Source organism: Ipomoea nil, unplaced genomic scaffold (assembly GCF_001879475.1).
Source record: "Ipomoea nil cultivar Tokyo-kokei standard unplaced genomic scaffold, Asagao_1.1 scaffold2036, whole genome shotgun sequence".
NCBI classification, from domain to species: domain Eukaryota; kingdom Viridiplantae; phylum Streptophyta; class Magnoliopsida; order Solanales; family Convolvulaceae; genus Ipomoea; species Ipomoea nil.
The window spans coordinates 1,423,356-1,441,750 of NW_017618464.1; the positions used below are offsets into that span (position 1 = coordinate 1,423,356).

Consider the following 18,395-nt stretch of genomic DNA (forward strand, 5'->3'; position numbering starts at 1 on the left):
TCTGCCATGTTATTGACTCGAGGAGGATATGGCATGTTATGATGTTTCGCAAGCTCACAAGATTCAAACTCTAAGACTTAATAATGACTCTAAATTTGGACACAGTTTCTTCAATGTTGACAAAGACGGGTGACCATACCGACAATGTAGTTGAAACGGAGATATACTTCCCAATAGCCCAACCGTGGCAACTTCAAAGTTAGGGGAAAATTGTTCCAACACATACAACCCACCAGTCTCTCTTCCTTTACCAATAGTCTTCTTCGTCAAAAGATCCTGAAATAAACAATACTTGGGATATAATGAAACACAACAGTTTAAGGTTTGAGTAATTTGGCTTATAGAGAGTAGATTGAAAGGAAATTTTGGTAGGTACAATACATAGGAAAGAGGTAATGATTGAGTTGCACAAGCACTACCTTTACCCAAGACAAGAGTAGTAAAACCATCTACTAGGGTAACTATAGTACCATGATTAAATGGAAAAAAATGTGGAAAAGAGACTCGGATTACCTGTCATATGGTCACTAGTTCTTGAGTCAATAACCCACTATCAAGATGATTAAGAAACACATGCAGTAGGGTTACATGTTTAGACAAACGTGGCTGACGCATATGGCAAAGTTTCCTGACTGAATGGAGGCTGCGAGGAAGAAGACATCTTGATTTGGTTGAACATAGCTAATTCTTCATCTGCCATAACCACCATATTCCCTTATGATTTGACAATAGTACTAGCAAAACTTTTTTGCCTGAACAGTTTGTACATTGATTGTACAAATAACCCTGATCCCCACAATTATAACACACCCTTGGTCCTTCTCGAATGCCTCCACGTCCCCTCCCAAAACCACCATGTCCTCTATGGTGACCTCTCCACCTTGACTTTCACTAGCATTGTACCCTTGTGAAGAAAATGCTATTTCGTCAACATTGTTGCCCTGTGAAACAAAATCATTTCTCAGAAACTGTGTCAACACTAATGTTCCCTAACGCATTTTGAACCATAGAAAATACTTGATCTGTGTTTTCCAAGTCTTTATTTGCAAGTAATCGAGACCTAAGAACATCACATTGTTTTTTCACCTTTTGCACATCTGTTGTAATAGGCATTGCAACACATAAAGCTTCACTCACATTCTTAAAAGCATAATAGTAGTCCCTTATATCTCGTCCTTTTTGAAAAGGGAGATAAACATCTTGGGATAATTGATACAATTGCCTTAAATTATTTAACCCACTAAACTATGCATCTACCAAATCCCACACATCTTTTACAGTCTTGCAATGCTTCATAGACAATATGATTTTTCTATCAATGCAATTAACTATTTGGGATAACAATGCTTTATCATCAGACTTCTACTCTTTAGCTGCATTAGGTTTTGTAGGGCATGATTCAATCAAATGTCTATCTTTGCCCATGCCACCCAGATTCAACTCAATCAAAAACTTCCATTATCTGAAATTAGATCCATCATGTGCAAGCACAAAATCAATTAATTTTGATGGTGTTGACACAACAGTGATGGTTCTTCCCTCATCCATATTCAACAGAAAACCAAAAAAATAAAATGCAGCAGAAGGCAACTGACTACTCACTATCCCACGGAGACTTCAAAAGATCATAACAAAATAATACCTCAACATTAACCAAACCATACATGCGATGATACTACTACAATCTAGGTTTGGAGAAGTCTCGGAAAAAATGCTCACGCGTCGGCGCGTGATTGTCATAGCTGCTCGGAGACGGAGGCGCGATTCTTCATTGGGAGTCGACCCACATTTCCGACCTTAGCCTATTACCTCACACTCCAAGCCTGGCTTTGATACCATGTAGAACGTGTACATAGACTACTAACTGTATATGTATTGAACTCTCTCATTAAGGAACTATACAAGATAGGTATATACACATGCTAGTAGAAGGGTCATCCATGCTCTCAACCACTCATTTCAAATTCAAAATGAGTAGTTGAGAGTTATTCTCTCAACTTCCCTCAATTTCTTCTAACAAGGATGCATGATGAGTTGGGGAGTCTTGTGTAGTCTCGTCATCTTGTTCAAAGTATATGTACTAAAAGTGTACAATATAATATTTAAAGATAGAGTATGTATAAGAAACATTAAAAGTTCATAATAAGTGCAAAGTATAAGCAATGTGTATTATATGATATTTTTTTTTTTGGAAATATGTATTATATGATATTTAAAAGTATCTAACGGAAATTTCAATCCATTGCTTAATAATTTAGTTTTTTACTTGGGAGTAACGACTAACGAGACATCCTCACAGGTTTGGTTGTCTCATTGCACACTCTAGTTTCAATTGGGAATGATCGACTCCCTTAAGAATACTGTTTAGCTTGGCAGTCTCATTGTCAAGTCTTGTGATAAGATCAAAAGTAGTATTTTATCTCTAATGATGAGGTTGTATGGCCGGTTGGAGAAACCCGTTGTATAGTCCTATCATCTAGAAGTATGAGTGGTGCATGTTTATGGAGAGAAAAATAAAGCAATTGATTTTATAAAGAGTGTTTATCACCTAAGTGCTTATGAGTTGTTTGTGGGTGATTGAGAACTTACTTTCCCTCTTCACAAGATTTTGAGTGAAGATTATAAGACATGTGTCTCTTGATGATATTGTGTTTCTAAAATGGCTGACTAATTAATTAATTTCTTGCGAGATCTCGCTCTTTAAATCCAAAATAAATAAACAACCTTTTTTTTTAAAGCCAAAAGGCATTGGCATATATTAATGAATGAGAGAAGCCAAACAGTCAGGAGGGATATAGTCCCAGTACATAGAGTGATCCTAATCAAAAGCTACCGTAGCTAAAGTATGAACATGTAAATTAACTAATCTAGAAATAACATTCAAAGAGCAATATGAAAAAACGGCTATAGCTGCCCGGCATTGGTCCTCCACCACTCCTACATAAGATAGGATGGTCGTAGGACTAGAAAGTAAGTGGTGTCGGAGTTCTGGGCAATCAGTCAAGAGATCCACGTCCAATTCATTACGCTCCCTGAGCCAAGATAAAGCTTCCTTGCATGCAAGAGCCTCTGTCATAAGGGGTGAGAAACAACCCGGAAGCTTGCCATTTGTTGCCGCTTTGAACGACCCATCCGGATGTAAAAGTATTACACAGTATGTTGCGTCGCCCGAGTGCGGGCGGTATCCCCCATCGAAATAGCAACGTGGCCGGCCTTGTGGCACTTGTGCCACCGTCGGTATACTGCGGTTCTGGCCTCGGTAGTGCGCCTGGCGTACGCTGCCATTGCGGCAGTGGACCGCCTCCACATGCCGGCGGGTCGTGCCAGAGCCCCTCTCCATACGGCGTCGTTTCGGGCGCTCCACAAGTGATAAAGGACTGTAACCACCATGCCAAATTGCTCCTCTGTTAAATTTGTCATAGCACCCATTAGCCATATTGGGAAAGAAAGAGCAACAATATTTGTAACAGGCAAATCCGAAATATTCCACTCTAATTTAGAATAGTCACAAGAAACAAGTGTGTGCATAACATCTTCATGAGATAAACCACACATAGGGCATGTTGGATCTACTTCCACTCTCTTTATAATCAGGTTATTCGTAGTATGGAGAATATCACATAAAGCTCTCCACAAAAAAATTTTCCATTTCGAAGGAACCTTCAATTTCCATAATGTAATCCATTTATCAAAGGCACCAGGATTATGCTCATAATCTCCAACAATCTGTCTATATGCACTCTTAACATAATACATTCCCATTTGATCCTTATACCAATACCATGAGTCCTCATAATCCGGGCTAACAGGGATCCTAGATATACGAGCCACGTCCTCTGGTTCAAATAAATCACTTAAAATATGGGGATCCCATGAGTTTGTTTGCGGGTCAATCAAACCCACTACTTTAGCTTCACGCAGTTCCTCAGGCATTATTGTCTGCACTAAAAGGCTAGGATCATCAGGTAACTAGGGGTGACCCCAGATCAAAGTTGTTTTCCCATTTCCAATCCTTCTTCGAACCCCAGAGCAAACCATATCATGTGCAGCCATTATACTCCGCCAACAGTAACTTGGGCAATTTCCCATTCTAGCATCAATAAAAGAGGTTGCCGGGTAATAACGAGCCTTATATATTGATATGTTTCGTGTCAAATCTTCATCTTGTTCCACTCCGTTCTGTGCTAAAAACTCAGCCAGGAGGCTTCGCGTTATGGATGGTTCTTCACGAAGTGTTTTGGGTGAAAGGGACGTGGCTCTTGGAAGGCTAAAAACTTAATGTATTTAGGATTTTCTTTTGGATAGAAGCTTCTCATCACACGAAGGAAAATAGAAGCTTACATACACACAATCACAGCATGCACTTCACAGCTTCTAGAGGTAACTCTATGTAACACAAGAGTTGGAAGTAAGCAAAAGCTAACTCAATTGTCTCATTCATAATCTGTCCCTCAAAGTAGACATAGAGGGGTTTAAATACACTTATTCAAGCAAGGAAAACCACACAATTCAGCCCCACAAGGAGAGAAATTCTTCCTACTGGTTGTATGATCCTATATTTGTGTTTGACTTAGTGTTCTTGTAACTACAAGAAAACTATGTCTTCTCAAACTTGTCCTGGCCTATTTATTTGTGCTGGAAGTCTAAAATTCAGAAAATAACGTATGCTAAAATAATTACATATGAACTTAGCCTAACATAAGTTATAAATAATGAGATGATGTCTCATTTATACGGTCCTTGGTGTTGCTATCATTAGTCTTCTTTAAGTGTAATAATATGGTAGTATTGGCCTTCTCCTTTGCTGGTCATACTTTCTCCTCCATTCTCCTTTGTAGAGGAATAAATTTTGTTCCATTCAATCTTCTCTGTCCACGCACAAATGGCCGAGCTCGTGTCATAGGACCATCCTGCACTTGTAATGGATCTTGCGTCCTATTTTCGTGTTGAGCTAATGAACTTGAGTCTCCTTGTGTGATGTCCTCATCAGTTCCCCCCGCCATAGAAGGATTCGACCACGAATCTTGGTTTGCACTTATATCAAAAGGAGTCAGGTGAGCAACATTGAAAGTTGTACTAACATTGCCGTACTAGAATAGATGGTTCAAGTACAAGGAAAATTAGTATCACTAGCTTTATTTGATGAGGAGATTCAATTCAGACGTTGGGAAATTTATTCATTTCCATTTGACCGAGGAAAGTGTGATTCGAGGACGAATCATTTCAAAAGAGTGAGGGAATGTTATGGAAGAAATAAAACTTAGCCCATTTTAAGCCCAAACGACATATTCAAAAGAGTGAGGGCCGTGTCTTCATTTTTTTAATGAGTGAATTCCATTTTTGGTCCTACTGTTATTGGGGCGTTTCCAATTTCAGTCCACTTTAAATTTTTTTGCCACTTTACAACCACTGTTATTAAATGTGTTCCACTTTTAGTCCACCGTTAATATTTCCGTAAAGAGGCCGTATAATCAAAGGGTATTTTGGTCTTTTTATGTTTGTCTCTTCTCTTTTAATCCAGGCGCTTCGTCCTCCTCCTCCGATATTCAAAGATGGCTCTTCGAACAACGAGAATGGGAAGTCAAAGCTACATCGTTTCGTTCGTTCCAACATGGGCCGGCAAGGTTTCTTAGGTTTTAGGTTTAATGTTCTCATTTCTTTAGTCAAACATAGTCTTGGATGAGAAGAAAGGTCAAAATACCCCTAGATTACACGGCCTCTTGATGGAAATACTAACGGTGGGACTAAAAGTGGAACACATTCAATAATAGTGGTTATAAAATGGCAAAAAAAATTAAGGTGGACTAAGATTGGAAACGCCCCTATAACAGTAGGACCAAAAATGGAATTCACTCTTTTTTTAATTTTCTTTAGACCCTAGGCTTTAGCCCATTTATTATGATAGTTAGCAGCCTAGGATGCTAATTAGATTAAATTTCCTTAGTCAGCTACCATCCATATTTAATTAAATGCTAATATGTAGGGATCATGATGCTAATATGTAGGGATCATATATCCTAGCTGCAAGAGAGGTTGGATTAGTAAGTAATCTCCATGCCTGTTTTCCCAACATAGTCAGGTTAAAGGAACGTAGATCTTTAAATCCCAAACCCCTATACTTCTTAGGGACACACAACTTGTCCCAGGCCTTCCAATGGATTCCTCTCTCCACCCCTTTCCCCCGCCAGTATTTGTTCATTGTCCTCTCAATAGACAAACAAACTGATTCAGGTAGCAAAAAAATACTCATTGAAAAGGTAGGCATAGATTGGGCCACGCTTTTCAAAAGTACCTCCTTCCCAGCCTGAGACAACAGTTTTTTGTTCCACGACCCAATTCTCTGTCTGATTTTATCCTCCACATAGGAAAAAACTGCCCTTTTATTTCTCCCAATGAAATATGGCAGGCCAAGATATTTTCCAAAATTGGGGGTTTGGTCCACCCCTAAACAATTCGCCACCATTTCTCTATCCTCCCACGTGGTATTCATGCTGAAACAAATATTAGATTTGTGATAATTAACCATTTGACCAGACAGATTCTCATACCTCATTAAGCACTGTTTAATCACACTGGCCTCCTGGAAATTTGCTTTAAAAATAATAGACTATCATCCACAAAGAAAAGGTGTGATACTGGAGGGGGGAGGGGGGAGAGGGGGGGGGGGGGGCTCTAGCTACTCTACATCCATGTATTGACCCTGCTAATTGAGCTCTCTGTAACAGCAAAGATAATCCCTTTGCACAAATAATGAATAAATAGGGAGAGAGGGGGTCACCCTGTCTGAGACCCCGAGTTGGAATTATTTGTCCTCTAGGTGCACCATTTACCACAATATTATATGTCACTGTTGTCACACATAACATAATCAGATCAATCCACCCCTTATCAAATCCCATTACCTCCAACATTTTTCTCAAGAACGGCCATTCCATTCTATCATACGCCTTTGCCATATCCAATTTTAAAGCTCCCCGCCTAACTTTACCGCATTGCTTTCTATTTAAAAAGTGACCAACCTCCGAAGCCACCAGAATATTATCTGTAATTAATCTTCCCAGAATAAAAGCACTCTGGGATTCCGAGATTAGATCTCCCATAAATGGTTTCATCCGGTTGGCTATCATCTTAGCCATAATTCTATAGAGCACATTACTCAAAGCAATTGGTCGCATATCCCCTACTGTCTCAGGCACATTTTTCTTAGGGATCAGAACCACATTTGTATCATTTAAACCATGTGGGAAAACACGCGAGTTGAGGGAGTTTACAATAAACATAGACACATCATTCCCAACTACATCTCAAAAATGTTGGTAGAATCCCGGATTCATACCATCCGGCCCCGGAGCTTTATCAGAAAACATAGAAAAAACAGTCGTTTTAACTTCATCACTATCAAAAGGGCGCAACATGGTAGTATTATGGGCCGGGGTAACCCGTGGAGTAAAATCATCAAACAAAGGATCACTGCAAACAGAATTACTGGGGGCAAAAATTCTTTCAAAATAATCCAAAATAGTCGAGTTCATATTCTCCCCCTCCACCCACTCCCCATCATCATTCTTTAACTTGGCAATAAAATTCTTTTACTTGCGGGCAGAGGCATACCTGTGATAATTTTGTATTGGCATCAGCTCCACGTAGCCAGTGTTGCTTTGCTCACTGCCTCCAGAAAATATCCTCCTGGGCTTCCAGCTGGGACAACTGGATTTTGAGATTTCGAAACTCAGTTATCGCATCCGGATCGCGCCTATGCCTAATAGCATCTTGTTTCATACGCAGCTGCTTAATACGGTCCCCAAATTTCTGAAAATGGTCGCCACCCCACCGCATCAGACTGTGTCCACAATATTGATGACAATTCAGTAAACCCTCAGTCCGTCGATCCTGCCAAGCAGTCTCAACTACCTCCCTACACCCCTCATCCAGCAACCAGGCCATCTCAAACTTGAAACCTCTCGGACCCCTTCCCCTTTGCATGCATGGAGCATTGATACTGAGGAATAGAGCCGAGTGGTCCGATGTACGAGTCAGAATGTTCTGTACATCCGCATGGTGATTGACATCCCCCCACGATGCCGTTGTCAAAACCTTATCCAACCTTTCTTCAATCCAATTGCTAGTGCCTTTACTCTTCTCCCAGGTAAACTGATGACCTCTCATAGCCATCTGTCCAATCCACACCCATCCACCGCCTCCCCGAAACCGCGAAGGAGATTATCTGGGTGCGGGTCCCCCCTCTCCCCCCCCCCCCCCCCCCCCCCCCCCTTTTCTCGTGCTGAAATATGAGATCATTGAAATCCCTTATTACAACCCAAGGTAGTGGGGATCTCTTGCCTAGCGTTCCCAGTAGCTCCCACGATTCCCTTCTTTTATTTCTCTTAGGAAAACCATAAAAACATGTCATACGCCATACCTTATCATTGCCCAGCCGAACTTCCACATCCACATGATTTTTAGAGTAGCTCAGGAGTGTAGCAGTATTGTTTTTCCTCCAAAGCAACGCTAAACCACCACCATGCCCCTCGTTGTCCACATAAAATAATCCTTCGAAACCTAGCTTGATACGGAGGCGTTCTGCATGCTCCCGTCCAACCATAGTTTCCATTAAATACACAAAATCTGGCTTCTTACAGGACACCATGTCCACAACTTTTCAAATTGTCCATAGATTGCCCAAGCCACGGCAGTTCTAACTTAGGGTACTCATTGGGTCGGGCGGGCTTGGGAACCAGTGCCTGCCTGCTGCAAGTTTTTGAAAATTCTGCCATCACAACATCACCCCCATCCAACCCGTGCCTCGCACCCCCGCTCCTCGAGACCTCACGCCTGCGCTTGGACACGGCTACCACAGTATTCTCCTCATCGGTACCATCCCTACACGCCAATTCCCTCTCCGCCCCTTGCTGCCCCATTCCAGCTCTCCCCTTCCCCGGAATAGTACCCCGTACCGCTGTTGGCGGCGGTAGCAGCCAGCTGCCGCCGACCGGCCTCGGTCCCTGATTTCCACCTGCTGGTAATTCCGGGCCATACGGGTAGTCCTCTACCAGCACCACTGAATCCCTCGCACCACGACAAAACTTGTAGGCATGGCCAAGCATTCCACAAAAAAAACAATATGTATGCAGTCGCTCATACTTGAAATAAACCCAACAACTTGTTTTATCATGCTTAATAAACTTCATTCGGCGTTTCAAAGGTTTATCAACCGATAGTGAAACCCTAATTCGATAAAACGTTTTCCATGGCATATTCTTAAAACGGTCATCCCTTTTTACAAACACTCCTAGGTAGTTTCCAATCTGCTCTTGGATCAATTCAGACGTATATCATGTGGGCAACTCATGGATCTGTACCCACATATCAACCGTATCAAGCTTAACATTCACGGGCAGAACACCATCAGGAACTCGCTTACAAACAAAAGTGTTATTATCAAAAGACCATGGTCCATCATCAAGGACTTGTTGCACATCCGTTATGTGATGAAAAACGAAGAGAAACAAACTTGGTTGTATCTCAGAAGCCTGGACTCCACTTACCAGTTGCCAGAAAGACGTCATTACCTGACTCATAAACTCAAGTTTAACAAGCTTCCTTGTCAAGAAACGGCCTACTACCCCCCATGATTCCTCCTCCACGCCGGCGTCCTGTCCGTCACCTTCCTCCTCCACCCGAGGCATGAACGCCGCTTCCTCCTCCTCCAAAACAAGATCGGCCCACCTGGCCGTGAGCCCTGCCACCGCCGTAGTACTCGACATCGACGTTGCTTAACGAATCAAAGCTTCGCACCACCGCGCTACACGGTTGTAGAAGCCTAGCAAACTGTTGCAGCGATCCTCACTGTTTGATGCGGATGAAGAGTGCCGGCAACCACCAGAGAGTAACGTCGAAGGAGCGACCGGAACCCTAGAAACCCTAGGTACGTAACGGAAATAAATAAACAACCTAGTATGCCATTATCATTATAATTGTGGCATTTTTAAAAATATACGCAAATTAAATTGATTAATTTAATGATGTAAGGACTAAAACAAATGTTATTTTCTTTTAATAAAGTTAAGACTAATTAGGTGCTTTAATTTAAACCTTTTTTTTTTGTTTGGTTATGATTAAGCAGTTGTTATATTATAGACCACGGTGCATAATCGATTATGCACCGCGGCCCATATACGGCGCCGTTTCTTTAAGTAAAGAAACAGCCCGCCGTTAGAATTAACGGAGTCCGTTTGTTTAGTGTATTAAACACCAACTGACATTTCAGTATATCCAAACCGACACTGCAGTTATATCAAAATGATACTGTAGTTATAGTCAATGTTGCAAAAATCGCGCCTAGGCGCCATTGCGCCGCCGCGAGGAACGGCCTCCGCGGCCGGCCGGTTCGGCGGTTCGGCGGTTTTTTTTTTTTTTTTTTTTTTTTTTTTGAAAATGTCGGAAAAGTTTCGGAAGGCATAACTTTTGACTCGGTTGTACGATTTGGACAATTTTTTTTTTAAAATTGCGTATTTTAGTTTTCGGTTTGGTCCACTAATTTCTCAAAAAAATGCTTCTTTAGCTCTTAATTTTAGTTTTTTATGTATTTAGATGGTTTAAAAAATCTTTTGGACACTTTTACAACCACTTTCGTAAATAATTTCTAAGAAATAACTATAGAAACCTTATGTTTTATTACTAAATTTTAAAAATTTTAAAATTTAAATTTTATTTTTAATTAAAAAACAATAAAAATAAAATAAAAAATAAAATAAAAAATCGGCGCCTAGGCGCCCCCTTGGCGCCTAGCGTGTTTTGCAACATTGGTTATAGTGAAATGAAACTGCAGTGTATATAAACTGAAACTGAATAACTTTTCACATATTTGAGTGTATATTGTACAATGAAGCTGTAATTATATCAAAATGATCATGTAGTTGTGTTTTAATAAAATTATAGTGTATATAAAATAAAATTAAATAACATTTTCACATATTTGAATCTATAAATATCGAATGAAACTATAGTTATATCGAAATGAAACTGTAGTTGTGTTCAACTGAAACTGCAGTGTATACAAAATGACACTGAATAACAGAGTTACTTTTTGCAAAAGGGTGCGAAACGGCGGAAATAAACACTGTTAATTTTCATTAAAAAAAAAAAAAAAAGACGCGCGGTGCATAATCGATTATGCACCGCGGTGCATAATATAATTTGCCTATGATTAAGCGGAATATTTTAATATCCAATCCATTGGGTATTAGGTAATCATGGATAACCTCGAACATCGGACGATGTCCATTCCACCTAATAATCTTGATTAGAGAAAAAGAAACATTAGCATGCTGAATTAGGGCGGTAGGTTAATTACTAGGCTTCTAATTAAAGCCCTTCTCATGGACATTTCATAACAATTCCATCGCCAACAAAATTATGCATCCGTGATAAATGGTGATGTGATTGAGCAATCTCAAGATGTGCAAACCGAATTGAAACGCTAAAAAAAATATCTGTTGGGAAAGGTTGGATGGGTTAAGTTAAACATTATACCATTATTAAAATGTAGCGGTCGTGTAATTGATTGCTATGCAAATATATATAAGGAAATAAAGAAGCGTATTTGTTACTAATTATTCAGAATATGCGCTTTGGATGAAACCTGCCTTATGACCCAAGTTGGTAAAGGACCACAGAGTTAAATTAGCCTAAGTTTTCTATAGCTAACCGGCTCAAACCAAGAAAGTAAATAGATAGTTCAGCAGTTCTCATAAAAAGTCGAAAAGTTAACTATCCGACCAACTTAGATGGGCTACTTGTCTCCATATTCTTGGACTCCCTCTCTCTCTCTCTCTCTCTCTCTCTCTCTCTCTCTCTATATATATATATATATATATATATATATATATATATATATATATATATATAATTTGAGTTGATAATTAACTCTTTGTCGCATTTTACTTAACTTGTTTAATACTTCTTCTGTCTTATTATTCATTGGTTAAATCAACTCTTTCTTCTTTGTTTATTTTCTTTAGTATTCTTTACTTATTTGTAAATTTGATTTGTTGTGTTTAATAATATTTTTAGTGTAGTTTCTAAATATATAAATTTTGTATATTAATACTAAACTTAATATTATGAAAAATTAAATAAAAAATAACTTCAGTCAAGTCTCGTTAATCGAATCAGATGCATAAAATGGGACGGAGGAAGTATTATCAATCGTTATGCTGTGCATCCGTATGCACCATGCATGGTGCATACGGATGCCAAAACGACATCGTTTTATTAAAAAACGCGCGTCTCCCCTTTAAAAAAAATTCAGGTTCGATTCCCAGCAACAACATTATATTGTTTATTCATTCTGGAATTTTAGTTCATAGATTATGGAATTATAGTTCATTGATTATGGAATTATAGTTCATCGATTATGGAATTGTAGTTCATCGATTCTGAAATTTTAGTTTATAGATTATGGAATTTTAGTTCATTCATTCTGGAATTTTTAGTTCATAGATTAGATTATGGAATTATAGTTCATCGATTATGGAATTATAGTTTATCGATTATGGAATTTTAGTTCATATGTTGTTGCTGGGAATCGAACCTGATTTTTTTTTAAGAGGAAACGTGCGTTTTATTAAAACGACGTCGTTTTTGCATCCGTATGCACCATGCACAGCATAAATATAATGAAACCAACTTTTCTTAAAATTATTTATCTTCGCGGGTGGTTAAGGTCAAGTGATGGTCCCATATATTATATTTCTCTTCATCATTTTGAGCTGGAATAATTCAAACCTAACAAATAATTTGAGCTGAATTAAGAGGAATATACTTTAATTTAAGTCCTATCCTCACTAATCTCTTTATTTTAAGTCCCAATCACATTAAAGGACTCATTAATTATCCCCTAAACCTGATCAAGGGCCAGTCCGGTAGGCACGGCTTATCGTCGTACATTGCAAATTATATATACTCTCGATAGATACTCCAAATTAGCCGTCTGGGCGGGAAGCCAGATAAGGAAGTCAAACCGGTAGCTAACCAGGAGAGAAAGAGGAAACCGCTAGGAACCATCCGGTCATGATACCAGACGCCCCCCGAGTCCACTACGCACTTATTAGCAGCCAACCTTGTAACACGTACCCCTAATTTTTAAAGCATTTAAAGGCTTATAAAATAAATACAGACTAATAACAATCATCCAAACAGAGCATAAACTAACATAATTGTCGGGGTGTTATGCCACACCTAGGTTTGAGAACTAGATGCACATGCTAAGACTATCCAGGCATGTGTAACCCATAAGTCGGTAAACAATCACAATCCACGGCACGCAGGCCAACTACTGTAACTAGGACTAACTAGACTAAGACTATGAGTCCATCTAGCGCTCTCCTCAGCTAAGGCTCATCACCTGAAAAACATATCGTAGCAACCGTCAGTGAATAATGCTGGTAACCCACTCAAACGCGTTAAGTACAATATAGGTAGATATAAGAAAATCATTTTGAAACCGGAATACATATATAACCTAAGCAACTCTAGCTTTAAACCAAGATCAAGACTCAAGGACACAACAACAGACTTGACACTATAGAACGATCGTAAAGACTAGCATGCATCCCAAGAACACAAGAAAAGGCATAATAGACAAGTAAGCTCATAAATAGCAATTAAAGGCAACAATGGGATCCAAATGACAATCAATTAGCAAATAATCATCAAGCACACAATCTATCTTCCAACCTTATACCAAGTTCCAACATTTTCACTCCACTCCATCCTTATTTCAGTTCCAACCTGTACCTCCAGGCCACCCTTATACCTCCTTCCTTATTCCTCCGGAGCAACTACAAGCCCCACTCTGTAACCACTAACAAGTCCACCAACATGGTAGCACCGAAGTGTCATTCGCATGGTCCTGCCTCTAGCACCAATACCAAGGGGTCAGCGCATATAGCTCTAACATGACATCGCGGCGCTTATACCCTGACCCAAGCATTTAGCCAGCAAGTCAAGGGGTGGTCCGTGCCTTTAACACGATAATCGAGCACTTGTTGTGCTTTCTGCCAACAATTTATCTCCACAAATCACAATCTCATCATCATCAGTCTCATCGATCATTGCGCAATGACCACGATACCCATCATCATTCAATCAATCAACATATAATCAATCAATAACAATCAAGACATAATAGCAACGATACGTACTACACATAAATTCCTAGACCGGTATTCGAAACATCAAACGAGACTCATACACGTCAAATGGGGTACAACGGGACACGAGGAAACATCAAACGGGGAAAAACACCCCGCCACACCACGCCATTCCAGCGGGTGGGTGGTGAACCACCCGCCGACAGTGACACTGTTCCAGCGGTTGCCCGGCGGGCAGTCGCCTGTCCGCTGGCTGCCCGCTGGAACTGGGCAGCGGGTAGGTGGTGGGAATTCGCCCCCCCCCCCCCCCCCCCCACTGGTACTAAGGTAGAAATCCAGTTTTGGGGTTCGACCGTGGAACTCAAAACCATGTCCGAACACATTCCAACACGTAACAACAACATCACGGATTCAGTTAACGAAGATTAAACCAAGAATCATTCCAATTACGTTCTAACACGATTCCTAAACATGCCAAGACTCGACGTCAATCACATAATGGTTCAGGAGCATGCGGAACCATAAGAATACCAAGAAATCTATATGCAAAGCCCTAAAGACGAGTCCTAGGCTAGACTCAACACCCGATCATGCATAAACCAACCCAAATATACCAAGAACATCAGAACAACGAGATTCACGATATAAACCCTAGGGACAAGCTCTAGACATAATTAAATACAAGATCATATCAATAACCACACAGGCCATCAAGAATATCACGAATAGCAATAATTCACCATATAAACCTAAAGACAAGCTCTAACAAGATATACATACAAAATCACACAATCAATCATTCAATCGGAACCAATCAATAAACAATAGCAAGGAAAATAGATTTTGTAAGACATGGGTTACCTCTTAGCCCTAATCAATATTCTTGGCCACTAAGGTTTTTCTCTAAGATCTTCCTCCAATTGATCTTCCTCCAATTGATCTTCCTAGGTTCGGTGGTGGGGAATTCCTTTGCTAGGTTTCCTCGGGGAATGTCTCGCGTGGTAGAATTAATTGTGGTAGGGCTTCTAAATGCTTCCTAATCTCCTATATATTAAATGCTTCATAATCTCCTATATATAGATTCAGGAGTCCTAACTAGAATCTGAATGGTAAAGGCCCACTTTCTCTATTCCTAACAGAATTAAAGACTTGATTAAGGATAAGGGTCCATGATCCATTGTGGACCGCACTAATTAATTAATTGGAATGATAGTCCAATTAACTCCTTTTTAATTATACATTAACGGAATTAATTCCATAATTAGTCCGGATTCAGAGGCCGTAACACGGGGTGTTACAAGCCTACCGGTCGGCGCGTCTACAAGCAGGTCCTTGAAGGCAATGCCGATGGGCGACCAGCCACGATGATCGGTGTGTCCCTGATCCTGTGCCTTACGAGGTTGGGATGGGCGATCAGGTCACGCGGGTGGTGCGTCCCCCAGCCGCGCAACACCCCAGGGCCCGGAAGGGCGACCAGGTTTGCCAGGAGGAAGGCCACCACTCAGAGGTAGAAGCCCAGGAAGTCATCCCCGCACGGCCGGGACAACTCTTGGTTGGGTACACGCCCCAAAACGCGTACCAGCGGATTTTCCGGACGTAATCTTTGCTCAGTTAGGTAGTTTCCATAATTCGCCTAGACAGGAAAGGTAGTATATCGACGGTTGCATCAGCCCTTACGTCAGCCCTACTTACCATGTATAGATTCCATATCTGTGTATAAATATCCCCACAGGATCTCCATAGCGGGGGGATCCTCTCTCTCTTTGGGGGGGGGGGGGGGGGGATACTTTTAAGGGTAACACCCTGAAGAAATAACGGCCGGTTATTCTCCAAAATTATCTTTATTTTCTCGCTTTCTTTACATTCACAAATACAATTATCCGGTAGTATTGGCCTGCCGGGCAGCCATCAACGCTGTGAAAACCAACAACTCTGATGAACTACCATACAAAATGAATTACTGATAAATGTTTATTTTTAATATATTGAATGCTCGCTTTTAATGTATTAAAAATTTATTTTTAGATAGTATATTAAAAAAATAAATTTGTATATCATTCACCGGGTATAATTATTGACTGTTTGTGTGGGATTACACAATTCATTATTAGTGAGAAATAGATCGACTGTGGGGCTTAAGAAGGTTTGGTTTAAGTTAATTACACATAGATAGAATGTCCCTACCACAATTAAGCTCCTTAATTAATTATGAAGTGGTCCTATTGATATTTTCTTTACTGCTTTTAACAGTAACCTTAATTAATTATGAAGTGGTCCTATTGATATTTGCTTTACTGCTTTTAACAGTAACCTTAATTAATCAGCGTCACAAACAAATGTCATTTCGCACCCTATAATTCTACATTAAATGGACCCGTCTTTCTATCATTAGTAATGCAATCTCTTAAGCATGCATGTTAACCCTTTATTTGGAAGCCCTTTCCTTTATTAGAACCCTACTACATTTTTAACATTTGAACTAATCATAGGGTTTGTTTAAAAATTCCAAAAAATAATAATAATAAATAAATAAATAATAAAAAAGACCTTCAGATGTGATTTTAAAACTCTTTACTGTATGGTCTTAAAAAAACAAAAAAAAAAAAAATAAAAAAAAAACAAAAACAAAAAAAAAAAAAAAACTCTTTACTGTATGACTATCCACGAAAAATTAAATCAACATAAAATAAGATTTTTTTTCAATTCCTTTAGTATGAAGTTATTACATTTATCAGTTTATGTATTTATTTTTATTATAATGAGCTACAACTTAAAAATTATTTATTTACATTTTTATTATATTATAATTATTTTTAATCTTTAAAATTAATTAAATATATAAATTTTAATTTATAACTTTATTTTAATATAAAAATCATAATATAAGCATAAGGACACAAATTTTAAACTCTTAAATATAATAATAGATCTTTATTTAAGTGATAATAAAGAAATTATTTTGTAAATTTAAACTACTTAATTAGAAAAAAGTTTAAAAATAATTAACAATGCAGTTAACTATTAACTAATAAGAGTAAGTTTACAAATTACAACTATTAAGTATCAAGAGAAATTTTCTATTTCAAATAATAAATAAATAAATTTTGCAACTTTAAAATATTTTTCAGTCTTCATTTGAATCATTTTATTATTCATGATTATGTTGGTTGAAAGATGAGATCTTGTTGTTTATGTTTTGAGAGAATGAAACTTTATTATTCAAAACTCTAATAATCTATAGTTATAGAATTTTAGAATAAAGATCAAATTGACCACTGAACGAGATCTGAAAGTGCAATTAGGCCACTGTATTAAAAAAGCTTGCAATTACTCCCCTCCAACAAGCAAAATGTGTGCATACAATTTCACTTGCTAACTGGTAAGCTCCACGGCCTCCCTTTCATTACTTGATGATGTGGAGTAACTGGAGTTTGACTTGACAAATGTTGTCCTGTCCTTACCTCTTTCTTCCAAACACTGTGTCTTCTCCTTATTTTTTCACTTTCTATTCTTATATTCTTCTTCTTTAATTTAGACAATAGTATGTAGGAGCAAGTAACCCTAGGTTTTGGTTCACAATAACAATACGAGCATGGATAGAAGAAGCGTAGTACAAGTAGGGGTAGAAGAAGCGTAATTTTAATGTCTTCATCTAATTCAACGTCGTCTTCAAGTTGTCAAAGAATATCGAATCATAATTTTACTCTCCAATACGAGCTATCTTTGTACTGTAAATGTGGGGTTGAAATTCCCATTATGCACAACTTGTAAGAGAAGAAAAACAATTTTTTTATGTCAACAATGAAATGTTAGAATTTGGTATTTATTTTTTATTTAATTGTGCATTAGGGTTTAGGTCGATTTTTTAGAGTAATAGATGTGAGTTTCTCGTTTTTGTTTAAGATCGATATTATGCAAATAATGACAGCTATGGAGTGTGAATCAACCAAAATTGATATACTAGAATTAAACCGGGATTTTCTTATCTTTAATTTTGTAGGAAATTGGCTTCTAAAGCAGTTGTAGGTGCTTTTGTATGGTTGCACTTTATTTTGGTTAATAGGTGAATGGTTATTCTTATTATATTGGTTTTGGTTAAACGTTAATGGTTTGTATCAATTGGTTTTGGTTAAGTACATTGCTGCACCAATTCAAGTTGGTTAATTCATAAGATCGAATGGTTTTGGTAAAGTGAATTGTACCAATTTGGTTTGGTCAAACAGGAAATGATTTTCTTGTAAA

At 38.7% G+C, this 18,395-nt stretch overlaps 2 protein-coding genes across 2 annotated transcripts; both read right to left on the reverse strand.

The window, feature by feature from the left end:
• Positions 1 to 3,147: 3,147 nt before the first annotated feature.
• On the reverse strand, positions 3,148 to 3,933 carry LOC109147757. Its single transcript, XM_019295414.1, has one exon. The coding sequence runs from the start codon at positions 3,931 to 3,933 to the stop codon at positions 3,148 to 3,150; it is 786 nt and encodes a 261-aa protein (XP_019150959.1).
• Positions 3,934 to 7,662: 3,729 nt separating this feature from the next.
• On the reverse strand, positions 7,663 to 8,172 carry LOC109147758. The gene has a single exon (XM_019295415.1). The coding sequence runs from the start codon at positions 8,170 to 8,172 to the stop codon at positions 7,663 to 7,665; it is 510 nt and encodes a 169-aa protein (XP_019150960.1).
• Between the last annotated feature and the right edge of the window lie 10,223 nt (positions 8,173 to 18,395).